Source organism: Carassius carassius, chromosome 2 (assembly GCF_963082965.1).
Source record: "Carassius carassius chromosome 2, fCarCar2.1, whole genome shotgun sequence".
In the NCBI taxonomy this organism is placed as follows: Eukaryota; Metazoa; Chordata; class Actinopteri; order Cypriniformes; family Cyprinidae; genus Carassius; species Carassius carassius.
The window spans coordinates 49,549,408-49,572,153 of record NC_081756.1 but is presented as its reverse complement, the minus strand read 5'-3'; the positions used below and the strand labels follow the sequence as shown (position 1 = coordinate 49,572,153).

Sequence of the window (22,746 nt, the reverse complement as noted above, 5' to 3'; positions counted from 1 at the left end):
AAGGAACAGCGATCAGTGGCTAAACCAGTTTCTCTACTAGACACTAGTCACCACATTAATCACACCAACTTCTGATCCCATCGAGGGTGAGAATAAGCTCTCTCTTGCACATACACAATTCCACACAAGCGTCAGGAGACAGACTTTGTTTTTCATTCCATACATAACCTGATGATCCAATCTGCAAGTATTTTTTGTCCATTTCTTTGTCTTTCGTTCAGTTTTCCATGCGTTCCGTGGCGTGGGCGTGGCTTTAAAGCATCTTGATCTGATTGGCTGCTTGGCTTCTGTTCTGTTGGATGAGGAGGAGTGGGCGGGGCTTGGTGACGATGATGGGCAAGATGAAGTGCCGGGAGGAGGAGCAGAGGTCATGAACTTTGACCTCATGCTTTTTTAGGGGGAGGGGCCAGTTTGATAATCTCATCTTCTGACGGCTGGCGAATGATATCTACGACAGCGAGGAGAGACATAAGGACAACCCTGTTACACATGCCACTATTTCAATAAAGGACACAGAGACTGTACTCATTTGTACCCTTGTATTTCTTGGCCGAGGGGATGCGTGTGAGTTTGGTGTCGATCTCGTCGTCTTCAGAGATCTTCAGCACAGTCGTGCGGTACTCGATGACTCGAGTCAAGAGGTCCGGCCGCCGCGAGATCTCAAAGATGTGCTCTATGTAGGACAGGTTATCTGTGCAAGACAATCACAAAACCGTCGTATAACAGAATAAAGACATGACAACATACTTGTGCAATAAACTCAACCGTCAAGTAAATGAACGGAAAAGTCTGTCCTCATGCTGTTCCAAACACATAAAATTAGCTTTCTTGGAATATAAAATGTTTAAACATATTCAAATGCAGTGCCTCATGAAACCCCTTTTGTGACAAAGTAGTGACCTTTGTAGTAAAGACAAATTAAGTTTTACCTTAAAGTACATTTTAAATCAGTGTTTAAATAAATCTAAAGTACAATAGTAAATCTAGTGTAATCCAGTGATACATTTATAGTTATTAGATTTAAATGCTTCATCAACTTCATCATTACAAATATATTCAAATGCATTACACGTTTCACTAGAAATGACATTAAAGTATATTTTAGGTGCTTGTCAGTACATTATATTGAACTATGAACTTAAGTCCTAAGTGGGTTAGAACACTCTAATGTTTACCATATATTGTATTTAATATAAATACTTCAATTGCAGTTGACATATACAGTAGCTAAGTGTCCAAAAACTGTATATTAAGTTTACACTTACTCTAAGTATATTCTTGTAAAGTGTATTATTTCTGTAATATGTATGATTTTGCTACATCTTGTTGTGTTCAACAAGAACATCATTGGTTCTTTCTTTTCTCGTGACCTATAACAGGATGTTTCAATATGTTGAATATAAATAGAAACAATATGTGAGAGCCGGAGAGCATGGGTGTTGCTAGGCCATTTTTAGGGGGCTACACTACATTACTCAGCCCCCCTGAAATTTTGCAATCAGCTGCATAAACTGTACAGAAATTTGTGATCGACTCAGTCCCCTTAAAATTTCATGTGGAAAAAGCAGCAGACTTCGATCGATTCCTCTGCCATCTCAGAAGACTAGGTGTGTGCTTATCGATAGATTGGCATCTGTGCAGTTCTATGTCATAAAACATAAAACAGTTTAAGAAATATCACGGGGAAGCAATAATCAGTTAACTATCTACTGTAGTTTAAGTTTTCACTGTAATCACTGCTGTTTCCTCCAGCAAATAATGATGCAGATATGAACGCATACTTTATAAAATGTTCATGTTGGCATTTTCATTTAAAAATTGTTATATAATACATATTCCAGTGCATGTGGCTTTTTTGCATACTGCAAGGTTTGCATACTTGAGATAAGGAAAAGGGTTGTACTAGAAATGCAAACAGTACAAATTTTTGTTTGTACAGTAAGCAGGCTTTTTTGGCATTAATAAAGATAAAAAAAAGTAATCATTTGTTTTATGCTGAATTCAATTGTGAGTTTATATCAACGGTCATGTTACTCAAAGAAATGTTTGCAAAAAACGGCAAAGCGTCTGTCTATTTGTTGAATATCTATTTGCACTAGTTACATGTAACGGCGTTACATAATTTAATTACAAAATTATTGTAACTGTAATTAGTTACAGTTACTACGAAAAAATGAGTAATTAAATTACAGTTACTTATGAAATTTTTAACGATTACAAAGGGGATTACATTTGAATATTTACACACATCCACATACAGATTTAACTGAGAGAGAGAGAGAGAGATAGAATGGAGTGGACTGTGGAAGCGCACAGCTGGAGCAGAGAAGCAGAACTACTGTTCAGGGTTTCAGGTCAGTTTCATCTGTAAAGATGCTTTTTTGTCTTTGTTTTTTTTATTTATTTAATCAAGCAGCAGCACGTTGCTCATTAGTCATCACTCAAAATACTATATAAAGGACATCATTATTATCTGTTGTAATGATACAGTAGTAATTTAGCTGAAAAAAAATCAGATTTTTTTTTTATAGGTTTAGGGGGAGCTACGACAGACAACAACACAACCCTTAATCTTTAACTTTAAATCCAGAGAAAATGGTTACTATTGTTTAACTGTGATAACCAAAAATGTAAATTATTTTACAAATGTATTTATTTAAAAATAAATACAAATCCATTTGCAAAAAACAAAAACAAAACAAGGTTATTTTACTTTTATATAGGCTAATAAAAGCATGGTTAATTTTTGTAAGGGAAAAACATGACTCGTGTACAGTATTAGGATTTTTCTATAAAGATATTGTAGTATTGTAGAGTATTGTATTGTACAGTATAGTTTTGTTCAATCTTGAATATTAAAGTCATGAGAGAGATGGATAACAGGGCAAAATAAAGAGACTGAAGAGAAAAATGGAAGTGAAGGTGCAGCTCAGGAGAGAACTTTTAATTATTTTGCATGTCCCCAAATTAAAGATTTAAAATAGATAAAAAATAGTTTTGTCCATGAATTTGTTTGTATGAGTTTGAATTTTCCAGTCTGAATTTTTTTCCCAGTCCGCCCCTCCTGTAAATTAATGGCAAAGACATGGTTTCATTTACTACACATAGGCCTACTAGTGTTTTCAACCCCTGCCATCTCAATATAGGAGTAAACGAGCACATAAACACAATTTCTAGAACTGCTTTGTGTCATGTGCATTTTACTTATTTTGAGAAAACTATCATCATATACAAAGAGACAGCAGTTTCAAAAAAACACCAATGTTTCAGGAGTTTATTACACAGAATATGACACATGCTTATTAGATAACTGTATTTAAGTTGATGTATATGCTTTTATTTATTATTCTTTAATTTTCACAAATTTAGAAAAGTAATCAAAAAGTACTCAAAAGTAATTAGTTACATTACTTTAATAAAGTAATTGAAAAAGTTGCACTACTATTACATTTTAAACAGGGTAACTTGTAATCTGTAACCTATTACATTTCCAAAGTAAACACTGGTCCTATGTTTAGTTTATGCTTAGTATGTGTCAAATCTTGTTTTAATATTGCACATTGGAGTATGGGAGAAACAGAATTTCAGTCTGCTGCGTAATGTACTGTTGCTTGATTGACAATAAAGTTGACTTGAATTTGAACTAAAGTTTGCTAACATCATATCATTCCAGAATGCACAATAGTACCACAACATATTTTCATGTCTGATCAGGGCGATAACCACCGTAGACATTGAGAGGGGCTAGTCCCCCTAATAATTAGAAATCGCTAAACCCTTTTCTCAAATATTGCCAATTCGAGAGAGAGAGAGAGAGATGAAAGTTGCGTGCATGCACGTCTGTGCGTTTCTCTTTTTTAGAGTGAGTTTACTTAAAAACAGTGATTTTATCCTTTCGTTGCTGGAAAATATAATGTAGCAATTCAGTATTTAAACTGTTATTAACAAAAATAGTGGGCAGCGTTGACAAGTTTCTTTGCTCCTGGATGTGTGAGCTGCACAATATCTGATTTGTGTGTAATCAGTAAGCCATGCATTAACAAAGAACGGTAATTAAAGGCTCTAATGCACTCCAGCACACCAGTATGTGTGTATTGCAGGAGCTAGACAACATATGATGATGTGTGACGGTTTAGTAGTGGTGTCCCAATCCTTAGCGGAATATTTTTCTATAAAATAGAAATTGGATTGGGACTTAAGACTTGATTACTTTCTGTTGACTGAATCTGTCCAGCATCTTCCTCACCTTGTGCCAGTTTGTCATTCTTCTCCAGGTAACTGAACCAGTCTTTGGAGCAGGTGATGGCGTTGCTCTGGTCTTCGGGGATGTCCTCCTTACAGGCCGACTTCAGCTGCTCCAGGTCTTCATTAGTGATGTTCTCAGACAGATCACTCAACAGCGAGCTGTATTCAGACATCCTCTGGGGTGAAAAAATAAATAAAAAGAAGACAGAATGAAAATATAAGAACACAAACGTATTAAAGGGTTGAGTAATATCAGGACACCCTAAACATGTCTTTAAAATCTTTTAAAAAGGCTACAATCCTTTATATGGGTAGACTCACGTGCATGTGTTAGTGTCTTACGTTTTTGAGGTTTGTGTACCTTTTGTTTGAGTATTTTCAGCAATTTTTATTATTTTAATTTGTTCATTTTTCATTTTGTTTGTTTGTTTATCTTATGTGAACTTGAAACACCTGAAGACTATATGCAACAACAATATATATATATAAATGGTCAAAAATGAAATGAGTTTATGATTAAAACAAGAACAAATATTTGCTGCCTCAGAAAAAAAATCTACTAAATTCAAAGACAAAACAAGTTTAATTTCCCCTATTTACAGAGATTTGTTCTCGTTTTAAGCATTAACTCAAACAAGACCTCATGTTCAAATCACATCTCAAATAAATCCCAAAATACAGAGACGTGGCATGATACACCACAAGCTCCACGCTCCATGGCAAACAAATCAATCCCAACTCTTTAGCAGTTCCCAGCCCACACAAGGACAGAGGTCTGAGGAAACTGTGCAGGATCCAGAGCCAAGATGGACGCCTCTGTGATTTTACAATGTATTATTTGAGCTGCGGCAGCCAGTTTAACAGAGCAAACATTCAACATTCATCACTTAAAAGCTGTGTCAATTAACAATCAATCTGGCATTTTGAATCCAATTTAATATTAAATGCTTTTGTTTGAGCCACACACTCAGTCAGCAAACTTCTCGAGAATCAGCTCAAGCTGATTTAGTTTCAGAGTAACGGCAGACAGGCAGTGATTGCACACAGAAACTGAGACAGAGTATCCCTCATTTCATTAAATACACAACAAAACAGTCATACATTTCTGGAGGGGCTTCAGAATGAGCAATTATCTCTCCTTTTATCACAAATCATCAATCATGAAGCTTGAACGAGCCTTTCAGCAACTCATCCGGTCCAGAGAGACATTCACTTAAAACTACACAGCCTATAGACCAACAAACCCAGAGCATCAGATCCTTACAACTCCAGACCAAGAGAAAGACATCTGTCACCAAACCCAGAAACAATCTTTTTCCTCAGTATTTCACTGTTGTTATGATTTAATGAGAACATGATTTGCAGATTTGATCAATAAGACAGAGTTTTTCATGTTCATCTTCATGTAGTGTTTATGTATTTGCTCACTTGCCTTACTGTATTATTGACTCTCTGCTCTATTATTTAACACTCGCTTGAATCATACAAATTTCTTAAGGGAGTGAAATGAATCCCTGTCCAATTAGTGTTGATGATATTAAATTATTACTTTTAGAAAAAAAAAAGGTTTGTTTCTCTAGCGTAACAGGAGTTCAGAAACTAAATGATGCATCTGGCTTTACAGTATGATGTAAATGTGTTTGATTGTTGGATATGAGCACACCGTCTGCAGTTTCTCTGACATGAGCGGCTCGTCTGTACTGTGGGAAGGTTTAAAGGGTGATGTTTAATGATAGTGGAAACTAATGCAGTTAAAGCACTGTGTTACGCTCAGACACAGTCACTGCTTTCAACAGACAGACGCTATCTTCAGATACAGTACACACTCTGAGAGCCATAATAACCACATCAGTCTCTACCCTCTTACTGAAACACAGAGAGAAAGAAAGACAGGTTAGTACTCAACTATTTCAGCCATTACAAAGGAATTTATCATTTCATGTACACTGCAAAAAAGTCATATATTCAGTCAGAAGCTTTGTTCAGTGTGTGTGTGTGTGTGTGTGTGTGCATGCAGTGTATTTATCTGTGTGTGAGTGTGTCTGTTTTTGTGTGTGTGTGTGTGTGTGTGTGTGTGTGTGTGTATTGACATGTTTATAAGCGAGCGTGATGTTTTCCCAGAAACAGCTCCATCCAGCTGAAGAGGAAGAGGTAAACAGAGATGGGAAGCAAGAGGAGAGATAGTCAAAGATGTGAGAACCGAGGCATGATTTTAATTGTGTTCTTCTCCATCCATCAGCCATCTGCTGTGCTCCTGAGGCGGCTGGCAGACGGTTGTTATTTATGTGAAAAAGTGCTTATTAAGGCACTCATTTCTACACAAAACACACACACACACCTCCAAATCAGGCATATTCACACACACACACAGCATAGAGGAATATCTAACGTGTCTTAAAGGGATAATTCACCAACAATTAAAACTTCTGTCATTTTGTACTCAAACAAGTTCATGTCATTCCTGACCCCGCAAAAAATGAAATTCTATGGGATTCGAAGCAAAAAAAATAAAAAATCACTCAAATGATCTAAAATATCATCCTTGCTTTTCCACATTTAAATTACACTTGCCACAATATGATTATTTTTACACTGATATGGTATCTGCATTCAATCCAGTTTATTAGTGCTAGTTGGACGCTACAGGCAGTTGAATTATTTAATTTCTAATTCTGTGTATTTATTCTAAATTATATTAATTAATTGTTTTATTCATTCATTCATTTATTTGTTTGTTTATTTTAAAAGGATATTAAATTAAGAAAGTAACTAATTAAATTTGCATGGGTGTCAGAGGAAACTTTTTTTTTTGTCTATATTAAAATGAAACTGAAAATAAAACAAATTATTACAAATTTGAAAGATTAGTTCATTGTTTTTTTTATTTATTTTATATTAAAATTTATTTAAACAACTGCATATATTAAAATGAATTTAAAAATGAAAAATACATTTTATTATTATTGTTATAGTGTTTATTTATGGATGATTCATCAATGCTTTTTTTCATTAAATTTTTTGACAACTCTTTATTTTCCAGTGTCCTTGTTACATGCACTTTCTATGGTCATAATAGTAAATTATGCATAATTACATTCTAACTAACCCTAAACAAAACCATATCATAAATGGATGTAGTTAATTAATATTACTCAGCACTTAAATGTGTAAATACACTGTATTAAGCAAACCTCAAAACAACGTTTTATTGTAACACAGACCAATCTGTGCAAATTTCCAGGTAAAGCCAAAGATCGCAACTGTGTCTGTGCTTGTAACTGTAAACAGCAGGAATAGTGATTGTTGGCAGAGGAAAGAGGGGAAAAGCATAGGAGTCGTTTACGTCTTTCTGCTGTTTTTTCTGCTGCCCGCCGAGCCCAGCGAGGAAGTGACATCACGGTATCGGCAGGAAGTGAGGCCGGTTGGCCGTTCGCAGCTGGGTCTGCATGACAACCATGACTTTTTACAGTGTAAGTGAATAAGCAGAGCGGTGCGAGATGGAAGGAAATCCGCCTCCTCTTCCTTCACCACAGGAATGCGCGCATCTGCAGCGCTCGTTTGCCGTGTTTGACCTCTGACCTCTGGAGTAATGCATCTGTCCTGCATGCGTGCTTTCAGCAGAGAGTAAATGCATTAATTTCGGCCTACGGTCTGGCCTCATGCCAATACAGAGCGCTGGAATGCATCACTACGACACACACACACACTGAAACACGGACTGGACTCAACACACATACACACACACACACAGAGCGAGGATCTGAGTGTTCGGATCATGACTCAGGATTTCTGGATACTAACAGTATGAAACAAACTCCTCGCAGACATGCAGTGCTTTGATAACAAGCCCTGTGATTTCAGCCATGTGGGAAACCTGAGAGAATCAAAGAGTCCAGTCGCACAAATTTAATTTACTGTATAATCTCTATATAATCATTGTAGTATTTTTTTATATAATCAGATAGCACAAATATACAAAATAAACAATGTTTAAATTTTTTCAAGTTTATGTCCAGGTACAGAAACTGAATAGTCAAATGTAAAACGCATTGTATAGTCTTTACTTTATAAATTAAATATAAATTATTTCTTGTTAAAACTACAAAGTAATTCAGTAAAGAGCATTGAGGGGTTTTCTCCCATTTCATTTCTTGGACTAACATTAAAGACACTGGCACTGTATGCACCGAACAGCACGTGGGGGCTCAATTAAGTTTGTATGTCTTTTTGTGCTTTTTAAAATGGCGAGGTGTATTAGTCCGTTCAGGCACGGGAGGAAGCGAAGAACAGTTTTCTGTTGAGTTTTTTCACGTCTTCTGTTTGAATGCTTTAAACTGTTTTCAATGGTTAAATTGGCAAGGCTTTAAAACAATGGGCGATTGATAAGCTTTCGTGACGACGCGCATGCCATCTTTTTACGCTGGTCTCAGGCAGTCGGTTAAAATCACCCCCCCCCCTCCTCTCTCTCCAAACCACTTTACTAAAGATATGCTCCTGGCCTGTTTTTATGAAGGTACGAGTGTGCGCTCAAATATAATCTAGAACCCTTCTCGCGATACTTTGTTGTCATACACCGACCAGTCTGCGCTGCGAACACATCTATTGGGTTTGTGGTGATGTTGTTGTGCGCACTAGGGAATGTATATCCACCATAAGTCATCACATCGATATATCATTGATATCGTGATATGACACTTTTTTTATCATGTAATAAATTCTACCGGTATTATCATGGACTGCATATGGCACACCCCTATGGACTAGTGACTGTGAATGCTGAAGCTCATAGAGACTGTTATGTAAATCTGAAATCTGTGTGTGTGTGTGTGTGTGTGAGAGAGAGAGAGAGAGAGAGAGAGAAAGAGAGAGAGAGAGAGAGAACATATTTTGGTTGCTCATTGTTTAACGGAGCGTTTAACTTGATGCTGACAGGAAGTGACCCATTGACCTTTTCCGACTTTGAATGAAAAAGCTTGTGTTTATTCCATTTCTGAGTGGGTGTGTGTGCACATCCCTGCATGTATGTGTGTGTGTTACTGGAAAAGACAAGCAATAATAGAAAATAATAGGATTTGCATGTATTTTTTTAATAATCTGATAGTTGTGTGTGCATTCATTTATATATCTATACGTGTGTGTGTGTGTGTGTGTGTCCGCTACATCACAGAGCTCCTAAATTCCGATCAGTCACTAGGTTACCATGGTCACTGGGTTGCTATGGTCACCCTCTAACTCCATTCTGGCTTCATCCACAAACCAGTTTCATTATTATAGAAGTTGATTTGAGGTGGGATTGTAAAATATTTCTGTGCATACATTTTATTTCTGTGTATAATTCGTGTTCTATGTATAATTCGTGTTTTAGACAGTGCTGGAAGCTCATGTCCCCTTTGAAAAGGCTTGCGTGATATAAATACTAGTCCAGATGAGCCTCTGTGCTGTTTCTGCAGCGTTGCACACCTCACTGCACATTCTCCCTATCTGAACTGATTTTGTTCTGCATTCGTTTAAAATTCTGATTTTAAATCAGTGGATTGATCCAGAATTTTGTGAGAAAGAATGCATTTGAAGCCCTGTTGTAAAAACAGCATGCTGCACACAAACACTAGAGAAGTGCTATCAGTGGTGCTCAGAGCCTCTGGAGATCTGATGATGTTGTGGGAAAAGACATGCAGCTCTTTTTTGATTTTACACCATGCAAATACAAGCAATGCAGAGAATATGCTTTATACAAGGTTTTAATAATTAAACATTGCTGACTTATATTAATGTTCAAAACTCTGAGGTCAGTAAGACTTTTAAAGTCTCTTCTGCTCACCAATGCTGCATTTATTAGAACAAAAAATACAGTAAAAACTGTATATTATTATAATTTAAATTAGCTGTTTTCTATGTGAATCTCTGTTAAAGTGTCATTTATTTCTGTGATGCTCCGCTGTATTTTCAGCATCATTCCTCCAGTCTTCAGTGTCACATGATCTTCAGAAATCAGAATAATATACTGATTTACTGCTCAAGAAACATTTCTGATTATTATCAATGTTGAAAACAGTTGTGCGGCTCAATATTTATTTATTTCTTAATTTTTTTTTAATGTGTGATATTCTATTTTTCAGAGTTCAATGATGAATATAAAGTTTAAAAGAACAGCATTTATTTAAATTATGTCACTTTTGATCAATTGAATGCATTCTTGATGAATAAAAGTTGAAATTTCTTGCTTACTAATTTTAATAAACATAATATTATGATTTGTGCACTGTCCTCTGAAACTGCACATGTGGGAATCCTGTTTTTTTTTTTTTTCCTGAAGAGAAACATCTGAGAAAGAGAGACGCCATTTGCTCTCCATTCCATTCAAGCGATTGTGAAATGAAAGCGCTCTGATTGGTGGAGCATCTCTCTCGCACTACGAGCCTGAGTCCACATGTTCACAAATGGGAGTGGGGGGGGGGGGGGGGGGGGTAACACTCCTGTCTGTTGCTAGGTTACAGTCTCATGGCTGAAAGGCAAGTGTTGTTATGGTGACATCAGCCATGTGGAAGGTGAATGAAGTTTGGATGGTGGCGTACACACACACACACACACCTCTCTGTCCTTGAGGAACACATCATCACAGGCTGAAGGTGCAGTCGCCATGCCGATACGTGACAGGCAGCTGCAAACAACATGATCGAGACTGTGGGAATGTGTGAGATGAGTGAAAGCATGTGTGTGTGTGTGTGTGTGTGTGTGTGTGTGTGTGTGTGTGTGTGGACTGGGGCCATGTGGAGGGGGAAGGGGTGTTAAGAGTTTAGTCACGGGAAGAGGAGACAAAACACACACACACACACACACACTTTGAAAATGTGATGGAACTGGGCAGACATACATGGGATCCTTACACTCGGCGCATAGACCTCCTCTGTTTTACACACACACACACACACTAAAGAACAGCAGACAAAAGCAGTCTGTGTGTGTGACAGTGACAGGCTGTTGTAAGAGGACAGTCAGTTAGTTTAAATGTGTGTGTGCGTTTGTGTCAGACAAAAAATGCAATTCTTAACCAATGTTTTTTTTGTATAACCTGGGGTTTGTTAGCCAACTATGGTCACAAGTTCCGTCGTTACCCAAATAGTTCTACGATTCTGTGTTTCCCGAAACCATAGTTCAAATGAACTATATTTTAATCTGTGTATGTTTGTGTGTGCTCTAAAAGTGCAGTTTTTGAAGAGTGCGCATGTCTACAAATACTTAAGAGAACCCCGGAGTATGACGTAAGAGGGAACCCACGATGGATCAAACATCAAAAAAGCAAAATGGCAGGGAACAAAACATAGTAATTTAATCATCAGGTGCCATGTTCAACACAGCAGCATCTTAGAGATGTCTAACAGGTTAAATAGCAGAAGTTATTCCTTCACCACATGCATGTGCCGTCATTAACAATGTCCCTGTGTTTTTGAGCTAATGTGTTTCAAACGACGGAGATGCGACCGTGTTCGGGAAACAGTCGTAACTAGCTAGTTTGTTTCAACAACAATGCATCCTACTATGGTGGATAATCACTGAGTTGTACGGGAAACGAACACCTGGACAAGACTTGTAAAATAACTAAATATTAAGACTCTCTGAAGGTATGCCAAGCTTGAGAAAACATTTTAAAATAAAATATGTTTAAAAGTCCTTTTCTTCCAGTATTCAGAATAGCAAACAATTGGAAAAATCGGAATTGGAATATCATTGGAGACACTGGGGGGCTTGGAACACCAAAGATGAGACACTTATTAATCACAAATAAATAAAATGTACTATAGTTTCAATTAAATACAATTCACTGATTAACTGAACTTGCATTTCTACCCACTTAAGTAGGACTTAAGTCTTAAGCTTATAATAAACTAAAATATGCCTTAATGTCATTTCTATTTAAAATTGTGTGACAAGTATTTAGAAATATTTGTAATTTCACATTAGTCATGATTGTGTTGCAATTTAGAACATTTAAAATGCAGTAACTTTAGTGAATAACACACTAGAGTTATAAGGATAATCAAGTGCTTTACATGTTAGTCAGCACATCAAAATAAATGTACAGATTTATAAACACATTAAATAAACAAACAGATTAAAAAGTACTTTAAAGTCAAAATTTGTATTTGATGTCATGCACTTTTTAAAAAGTCTACTTAATTGTGTTACAAAGTCATAAAAGTGTAGCTCTTTAAGTCACTTAAGTGGCCTTTTATTTCATTAGTGTGTGTGTGTGTGTGTGTGTGTGTATATATATACACATATATAATATATATATATATATATATATATATATATATATATTAAAGTGCACAGTCACTACATTTAAGCACACTTAATTCACTGAGCAAAAGATAAATTAAATAAATAAATGAAATAAATGTATGCATTTAGCAGACGCTTTTATCCAAAGCGACTTACAGTGAATTCAGGCTATCAATTTTTACCTATCATGTGTTCCCGGGGAATCGAACCCACAACCTTGCGCTTGATAGCGCAGTGCTCTACCAATTGAGCGACAGGAACACAGTTGAGCTACAGGAACACAAAAAAAATAAAAATGAATAAAAGATAAAGCCCTGGTGAATGTTAACATTTTGCTGGTGAGTTTTGTATAAGCAAACATCAGTCACGTTGCCTTGAGAAAGAGCTCGTTCAGATCAGTCATCTCCAGTGTAATGTCAGTTCCTGCTTTCATTCAGAGCTGATGACTCACTGAACAGATGTCTCCGTGCTTTCCAGAAACCTAAACTGTGGCATCTGGTTTTATAAGGAAAGCAGAATTAAATAAACTTACCGTATTATCCTTAGCTGTGGCTGTTTAATGAATGTCATTACCGATGTTTTGTTATTTTTTTAAAGTATAAATGGCTTGAATTCATCGAATCATTTCTGTCCATGTGACACAGAGAGCGATGCGGCATATTCGAGGAGAAAAGCTTTTAGTTCATTAATGCTTAAAATATCACAGCACCTCAGGGAGAGCAAGAGAGATGCTCACACTCGGTGTGTGTGTGTGTGTGTGTGTGTGTGTGTGTGTGGGAGAGAGAAAGAGATCAAAAGACAAAGAAAGAAATGAGAGCGAGTGAAGGTGTGAGTGCTGGTGAGAGTGAAGATCTCCTCACATCTGTCTCGCTCATCGCTCTTCCTGCCTTCTCTATGTGGGTTAGAAAGAGGCTGAACAACAGCACATTTACATCTCAGTGGAGACCGTGAACAGATCACCTCAAATAGACACGTCAACAAAACATCACTTTCACAGATGGGCTAACATGGTCAACAAGAAGTCTGACAACTAACTAGTGTGGACAGCTATGTAGTTGAATATGTGTGTTAGTTTGTTTACAAGAAACACGACAGACCAGGGTCTGACAAAAATGGACCACGGCCTCTTTAAAGGGATTGTTCACCCAAAATGGAAAATTATCTCATGATTTACTCACCCTCAAGGCATCCTAGATGTATATGACTTTCTTCTTTCAGACGAATACAATCCGAGTTTATAAGGTTTATAAGGTTTTAATCTGTTAACCAGACCCCCCATTATGGGACTCACATCTGAAAGTGTTAAATTTGTAACAGTTCCTTACTTCGGTGTGTTACACACATAGTTTTTGTTTATTTGGAAAGAAAACCCTTTTCTTTCTCTGCTCAAAAATATAAAAAGTTATAGACACTGAAGTGCCTTGAAAAAAATTGTACCACACTGATTTTATTTTTTTTTATTTTTTTATATAAAAGTACATGAAATGAGTCCTGGAGCAGACTAGAAAATAATGGATTGAAAGTCACATGTCTCATTAGTTTATATTTCAAATCTGAAGAAGATACCATGAAAAATGAGATTCCTGCAACCATTTTTCTGATACTATGTCTAGCCAGCACCCCCCCCCCCCCATAAAAAAAAATATTTAATAACTTTATCGAAGAGTCCTACAGACTATTTTAGTCATTAAACATACCTCTGCATAGTTTTTTTTTTTTTTTTTTTTTTTTTTATGAAACACTAGACAGAAACTTAGACATCATATAAGAGATTTTTTTGAGCACTAGAAAAATACAATAAGAATAATTTGAGTGATAAAAATAATTAAGAAAAATAAAAAAGATTTAATTATGTATGCCAATACATACAGTACATCCTGAGATTGCTATAAATGCAGCATTTACAATGATTTCTGCTCATATAGTCAATTATCACGTGTTGATGTGCTGATGGCCAGTTATAGAGATGGTAATCATACAAATGCGCCATAAAGTCAATAATCACACTCTATTCATATAGACAGCGTTCACATTGATAGCTGTGATCATACAGTAATAGCGAGCTGATTTGCGCTCAAACAGATGGTAATCATGCAGATACAGGCACATTTAACATAAAACACACTCACACATATATGAAAAATGTTGAAAAAAATAAATAAAGAAAGAAAGAAAAAGTATAATTATCATCCATATTACAATGTTATTGCTTCGTTGGACTAAATGTGCTCCGTAAGATTTCGTTCAGTGGACCCTGGCCCTCCTAACACTGTGGATGTGTTTATGACTCGTTATTACAATGAATCTGGCATGTACTGCATGGGCTTAGGCCCAACTTTCAATAAAATAGACAGGTCCAGCTCAGTTCAGTTTAGCACATTTACTCTTGGGGTTTGGGAATCACAAATTTTTTGATCATTGCATTGTAGACCTCTACTTGGAAGAGCCAGGATGTTTTTTAACATACCTTGGATTTGATTCATCTGAAAGTAGAAAGTCATGCACCTAGGATGCCTTGAGGGTGAGTAAATCATGGGCTAATTTTCCCTTTTGGGTGAACTAACCCTTTAACACATAGTTGTTCAAACACACATTGTGAAAATGGAGTGTGCTTAATTGTACTTTAAATGTGTTACTTTAATTTACATTTTACATCATGATGTTGTAATAACTGTATGTACAGTAGGTTCAAATATATTTAAATACATGACATTCAAGTTTCATTAGAAATGTCATTAAAGTATAAAGTGTATTTCAGTTTATCATAAGTGTGTGTCAGTACATTTAGCAGTACTTTAACTATATTTCAACACAAAATAATTATGAAATTACATTAAAAGATGTACACAAGTGGGTCAGAAAAAAAAAAACACTCTAACTTTAAACTATAACACATTTTACTTAATTGCAATTACTATGCAATACAGATTCCAAATCCATATCTAAATCACAAATGACAATATTATTTTTTTGTTTGTGTGTGTGTGTGTGTGTGTGTGTGTGTGTGTGTGATGATGATGAAAAACGCTCTAAAACACATTTGTTGGATTGCCAAGCTGACTAGGAAGTGAGATCTAGACGGTTTTATCAGATACACTTTTAAACACAGGTGTTAATGAGTGACACAAATAATCCAAAGACTGAGGTGTTTCATTTACAGTTTCTGATTTCAGGTTAAAATGGCGGTCGAGCGTCACTGAGGGCAGAGGTCAAACCACTCCAGTGCACATTGATTACAAAATACACTGGCTCTTTTTGCATTTCAATACTAGCTTAGTATTTAATTCAGAACAGCCGTAATTGTTGAAACTTTAAAGGCAGATTTCCTCAGTCTTTTTCTCTCATCTCTGCTGTTTCTCCAGTCTGGACCTTCATCTTCTGTTCATTTCTCAATCTCTTTGTCTCTCTGTCCCTCCTCCATGCTGGCAGCAGATATTTTGGAGACTGTTTCAGAGTTTTTACTGTATTCTTACACACACACACACACACACACACACACACACACACACAGAAGTAAATTTTATGATTGATTTTTTTTTTCCTCATTAGGATGCTGCTGCATTTCATCTGATGATCCATATCGTATCTCCAGCCAATCACACCTAGCCACGGTCCACAGAGTTACACTCATACACAGAGAGTCACTGCCGCACACACACCGCAAAAAGTGATGTAAGGCATTGAAAAAAAAAATAAAAACTTCAAATCCCTATTTGTGCCAAACCAACAATATTTGCTTAGGCCTCATGAGACTTAAAGTAATATGACTAAGATATTAATTTAGTTTCAACAATAACTTATCTTAATTTGTTTTAACTTCATTTGATTCCTTAAGGCAAAGCTAAATTACTATTTAATTTAATATTACATAAAGATATAAAGCAATGCACTACTGTCTAACTAAGTGAAATGTAGATCATTTCCCTTTTTTGTGTGTTGGTTTGATATTTCTGTGTGATAAATGTTACAACTCTTTAATAAAGTCTGAGAACAAACCATTTATCAGTATCCTTATGTCCGTTGGGTGAAAAAGAAAAACTCAATAAACAAAGTAAAAAATATTTAGACTGATATATTTTCCCACCAAGGTTTCTGTAGATATCACAATATATAGAGATTGTGAATTATTATGGCCACAATAATCATGATGTGAAAAATCTAATGTCATGACAGCCCTAGATAGATAGATAGATAGATAGATAGATAGATGAAAGACATGTTTCTAGCATGTTTAAACAAGTCACAAACATGTTTTATGTTGGTTGAATTGTGCTAGCATATGTTTTAGTACATTGCTAGCATTATTTAACAAATCACAAGCATGTGGCAAGCATCTTAGTAACATATTGCTAACATTTTAATACACTGCTAGCTTGATTTAACATGATGTTATGTTTTCTTGCACATAACTAGCAAGTTGCTAGCATGTCTCTACCACATTTTAGCATGTCACTAGCACGTTTTAGCACATTGCTAGCAGCATTTAACGTTTCAACACATCACCAGCATGTTTCTAGCATGTCTCTACCACATTTTAGCAAGCTTCTAGCATGTATTTTTTTCCTTTTTTTTTAAAAGAATGTGTAACTATGTTGCTAACATAATATAACATGTTGTTATCATATTCTAACACATCACTGGCATGTTTATAGCATATTTAACATTTTGTAACGTCGCTAACATATTTCAATGAATTTTGTGGTTTTAATTTCAAAGCTCTAAGTGAAGTTTGAGTTGGATTTTTTTGTCTCAGAACAATAATAATAGTATTAATAATGATATTAATACATTTAAATTACAGAATAGTATGTACATCTCAAGCCAGCAGAATAATTCATAGCACGCATGATGCAACTCCAACTGCTCATGTGTTTGAGCGTAATCATGTAAATCTGAATGAGTCCAGGCTAGATCCCGTAGAGGCCACTACTGCGTGTCCTGATGGCTCTCTGTGACTCAGCTCCACACGGGGGGATTGTGGGTAATGTAGTTTGCGTGGGAGTGGTGTGCCGTTCAGTCAGATGGTTTGTAGGCTGATGGATTCACACACCTCAGGGTTCATGCTGAGATATCAGAGGCTGAGAAGACACACTGCTTTATAGCTTAGACATCACAACGAGTGTGTGTCAGGACCGAGACGGTCATTACGCATGAATCTATAAACACTAACAGCACAAAATGACACAGCCACACACATGCACACAATATGAATGTGTCATTCATAATCTCTGTGTGTTTATTTTGGTCACTATCCATCATTTAAAGGCTTTCTGTTTCTATTAATAGAGTAAATGCATTCTGAATACTCTTACCATCATTTGCAATTCTTAATTGTTGCCCAGAGTTAGATTATTTTGGAAGGATTTAAAATTATTTTGATGCATTTTTGCATCCCTGGTTCCTACCTTTATGCTGTCATGGAATAATGTGATAAATCAACAAAAGGTGATATTTTTGGATCAGTACCTTTAGTGGCAGTCTAAGACTAAAGATCAATTGATCCGCACATCATCAGAACATGACATCATCGAGGTATAGGAAAGTCGTTGCCATGACAACCATCATCCACTTCAGCCAATCACAGCAGCCGTGTAGTGAAAATGAAAGCTAACACCACCACAGTATCAGGCCATTTGATCAAAGCATAAATGGAAAGATCACAAATAAAAATTCATGCATTCATTCATGTCAACCTCAAAAAATATTTTTCATATATTCATATATATTTCATATATATATATATATTTCATATATATATACTAAGTACTTTTTTAATTGTAGTCCTGTAACAATTTCCAGTATCTAATGAATTTGGTAGACAATTAGCAGAATCTGACGTCAGAGTGATTTCAAAAGGTTTTGTGACCTGAAGCTCTCACGCTTTTCACACTCTTTTCGAAAAGATGACTAAAAATCAAAAGCAGAACTGGCAGAGAAAAACACCAGAAATCTCTATTCCATAAAACAATAGAAATATCTGTGCATTGTGCAATGGATTTCATGAACAAACAAATGAAAGATCACTTTACGGTATTCTGTACACAAATTAATGGAAAGATCAATTCAGTATTCTGTAAATTATTAACTGGAAAGATTGTGCTGTAAACAAGTAAACAAGATCAACAGAACAGAATCAGCTCACTCTATTCTCTAAGCTGATAAATAGACACTTATATATTTATTTGTTTCCAAATAAAACAGCGGGCGGTGCATCATGTTGCCTTAATAACTCCTACTGCAACACCCACCATTGCTCAAAACACACAAACACACACACACACACACACACACACACACACACGCACGCTCTGGGCCTTGGCAGATGCTCTCAGTAACACCACAATTTGAGAGCAGAAGTCTAAAGTGAATCAGGTCTTATCAAATCCAATTATTTCCAGCGAAACCTTTCATTTGGCTGAAGATGGAGTGAATTATGAGAGGTGCTGTGTGTGTGTGTGTGTGTGTGTGTGTGTGTGTGTGAGAGAGAGAGAGAAACAGCAGATTGCTTGGCCACTCAGCAGCTGTTAGTCCACAGTTTTTAATTATAATCCTCTGATCCGTTTGCATCAAAGCAACTTCTTAAATAATATTCTGAATTTACATATTCCATATGTAAGCAAAACACATGGTTTACATGGATCTCAGGACACAAGTCTGAAAATGAGTGTTACTGCACACATCTGTAATGTTTCACAGTTGTTTTCCAGACCCTTCACTCTCTCTGTCCCTCAGTAAAACAAGCTTTCAACCTCGGCCGAATCTGCTCAGACCATCTCAACCTTCAACAAACTACTTCTGCACAATATAAATGCTCTTAAAACAACACTTTTCTTGTCCTTCTCTTCAACTTTTCTGCATTTTTACTTTAGCTCTAGCTTCTGTACTACTCTAGCTGCTCTGAAACAACTTGTGATGTTTCTCTTTTATATAAAGGAATTGTATTTAGCTACTATATAATGCAGGAAAAATTAAATATGACAAAATAGGATAATTAGGAGGCACATTACATGAATCACATAAACCGACCAGAAAAGAACACAATTATTTCTTTCTCTCTAATGTAACAAATAACATGCACTAGCTACATAATAATGCCATTCATTTGAAATCTTTTATTTGGCATAACTCTAAAATAAAATGCAATGGGCAATGTCACAATGTCGATGACAACTACATGTTTCATCTTTTATATAAATAGTGCTCTAAGTGACCACCAAATATATACAGTACATAGAAAATATATGCAACAGTCCCTCTGAGAAGTTATGAAGTGCATATTTTCATTTTACACTGTGCATTTGACACTAACAGAGATATTTGGCATTTTCTGACTTTTCCTTTTAAGAAACTCATGCTCAATGATTTGACCAGTAATGTGATCCCATCCAAATAGGCAGGACACTATGAAGAGCGACTGAAAGAAAGCTTGTTCTTGACCATCCGTTTAAAACAAAAAGCATCTACAGAGCAGAGGTGCTGATAAACTTAGTCTGCTCTAAATAAAACTGAACAGAGAGACTCAGCTCGACCTTGTGAGTGAGACCGGAGCGGATGTAAAATTGCACGGTCATTATATCACTCAGGAGATGACTGAACTGCACGAGGTCAAGACTTACTGTACCAGAGAGGGCCAAACACACACACACACACACACACACACCAAACCTGAAACCCAAAATGGACCTTATGTAACAGAGACTTGCATGGCTAGAACAGTCCTCATCAAACGCTCTGTTTCCGTCCCATGTCGTACAGCATTACTCCAACATATCAAGAGTTAGCTGACCAAACCTTGCAGCAATGACAGCCTTTTTAAAACGTGAGCGTAATAGTCTGGATAGTGAGGTGAAGAGCAGACGCCTCAGGCGCTCCTGTCAGATATCAAGGAAAAGCAGCAAACACCCAGAGACAGCAGTGAAGGTTATAAATGTTACACCAATTACAAAAATAGGCTGCCGCTGCATATAAAGAAATGCCTGTGCTTTACATCAATGGTTCTCAGTTGTTCATTGCACAAGAAAACATTTTCTAATTTGGTTTGATTTTACCAAAGAGATGAATGTGCACCAAAAACCATGTATGAAGTATAAAGTTCAAAATTGTAAATCTTGATAAGGATCTTGCTGTTTTAAGATTGCACGGGTAGTTAGATTGTACTATTTGCATTCAAATTATTATTATTATTGATATTTTATATTTTTTTCAGAAAACATGCAACTCACATCACGACCAAACAGCTGAGAACCGCTGCTTTAGAATAGATGATCTGCCATTTTTATGTTTGGCTTGTAATTTGATTCTTTGAGTCTTTTGTGGGCAAAGAGAGAGTGAAGTCTGTCAGGACAGGAAGAAAACAGTGTGCTGAGGGTTTGGCTTGTTAATGGTCTAAAGTTTCTGTTAAACACGGTTCCCAGCTCCGTTCTTGGCCAGCAAACAATGCCAGCCTGAAACACTCTTTACACACAAGGACACAGAGAGAGGTGTGTTTCTGCTGAGCTGCGTCCTTCCCTTACCACAGGAAAAACACCAATCAATATATGAGACAGAAGAGCAGAAACACACACACACACACACACACCTGTCTGACTGCCAGGGTCTGAATCTGCTCATTCCACTTGCACGCTTGGATCTGGTTTTACTTTGTTCAGGCGAGAGGTTAAATAAAAAAAAGGCTGTGAGAGGAAGAGGGAAGCACTACAGTCCGACAGGAAGAGGGTTTGTGTGTGAGGTTGCTCTGGTGAAAAAAAAGGGTTGTGTAGAGGAATTTCATGCATTGCCTACATTTTGTATCACTTACATTATGCAACTCCTGTGGTTGAATTAACACAAAAACAATACAGGAAAAACGAGCCCTTACCAAGACACCCTGCACAATTTTTGTTAAAAAATCAGAAACTGGGACTCCAGTCATTATTCTACACAGTTGGTAAAAAAGTTAATAAATAAATAATATTATATAATATTAATACGGCGCACATTCCACCAAACCCCGGACTGATGGACCGATCACTGAACCGAAACCACAACAGATAGATAGATAGATAGATAGATAGATAGATAGATAGATAGATAGATAGATAGATAGATAGATAGATAGATAGATAGACTGTAATGCACAGTTTTAGTGTTTATATGAGTGACTTACTGCGCGCGACCCGCTGATCCAGCGATGATGATGAAGATGATGATGAAGATGCTCTCGGTGTGGTGATGGATGACCCGCTGTACGCTTTAGTCACGCGCAAATACAAAGCCCAGTTACAAAATACAGTTCGTTCAACACATCAGCGTCGAAAGCGTCAAAGAGTTGATGAAGTCAGTGCGGTGCTGAACACTGAGCGTCTCGCCGGTTTGAGGATGGAAACGCCTGTTCCTCCCTATAACCCCCTCCTCCCTCTCTCTCTCTCTCTCTCCCAGTCACATGCTCTCTGAATCTGCAGCCTCTCTCTCTCTCACACACACACACACACACACACACATTTTTGGGGCCTGATGTCACTTTGCTATCCGGTCAGATAATCCCTCCTCCTTTATTCAACACAATCCCACATCCTCATCCTCCCTTCCTCTCTCTCTCTCTCTCTCTCTCTCTGTGTGTCTGTCTGTTAAATCACACTCCCGCTGACCAGACTCTAAGCCATCATACTTACATTTAAAAGTCAAATCATTATAATACGACGAGTATTTGTCAACGAATGAAAGAGAATTCCAGTGGTTTACATTTGGGAGGGAAAGGAATGTCTGCGCCCTGCAGTGCTGCATCTGACCACAGGGGGCAGCAAAAGAGCTCTATCTATCTATCTATCTATCTATCTATCTATCTATCTATCTATCTATCTATCTATCTATCTATCTATCTATCTATCTATCTATTGAATAGTTTTCCCTCCACATATAAACAGCTTGCGATGTTTTATGTTCATAATTAAACCGCACAGCTCTCTAGAGACTATAAATCTACCACAAAATACACATCACGTATCGACTGTACATTCATGAATGTTTAAGTTTAATAAGGGATGTGATTGCATGTCTTTATTAAAATAAAAAGCAGAGAGGGAGACGTTGGCCACTTAATCACAGTGCACTGTATCGGTCAATTCCTATTGTAATATTTGCATATTATATTAGATTGTTATGGAAATGTCATTGGTGCATTGGAAATGCAAATTCTTGCCTGTGAGAGTGAAGTTCACTGGTATCAGTTTAGCATCAACACAA

General features: G+C 36.6%; 1 protein-coding gene across 1 annotated transcript; it reads right to left on the bottom strand.

The window, feature by feature from the left end:
• Positions 1-258: 258 nt before the first annotated feature.
• On the bottom strand, positions 259-21,902 carry LOC132111425 (astrocytic phosphoprotein PEA-15-like). Its single transcript, XM_059518705.1, has 4 exons — positions 21,671-21,902; positions 4,247-4,419; positions 536-691; positions 259-448 (listed from the first exon to the last, which is right to left on the bottom strand). Exons 2-4 carry the CDS (start codon positions 4,416-4,418, stop codon positions 384-386), a joined length of 393 nt encoding a protein of 130 aa, XP_059374688.1. The 5' UTR covers position 4,419; positions 21,671-21,902; the 3' UTR covers positions 259-383.
• Between the last annotated feature and the right edge of the window lie 844 nt (positions 21,903-22,746).

Excerpts from the sequence above, each read along its gene's own strand:
- LOC132111425 (XM_059518705.1), bottom strand. The coding sequence starts at position 4,418 with ATGTCTGAATACAGCTCGCTGTTGAGTGATCTGTCTGAGAACATCACT. Across the intron at positions 692-4,246 it reads GAATGACAAACTGGCACAAG|ATAACCTGTCCTACATAGAG; the intron begins GTGAGGAAGATG and ends TGTCTTGCACAG. Across the intron at positions 449-535 it reads CTCGGCCAAGAAATACAAGG|ATATCATTCGCCAGCCGTCA; the intron begins GTACAAATGAGT and ends TCGCTGTCGTAG.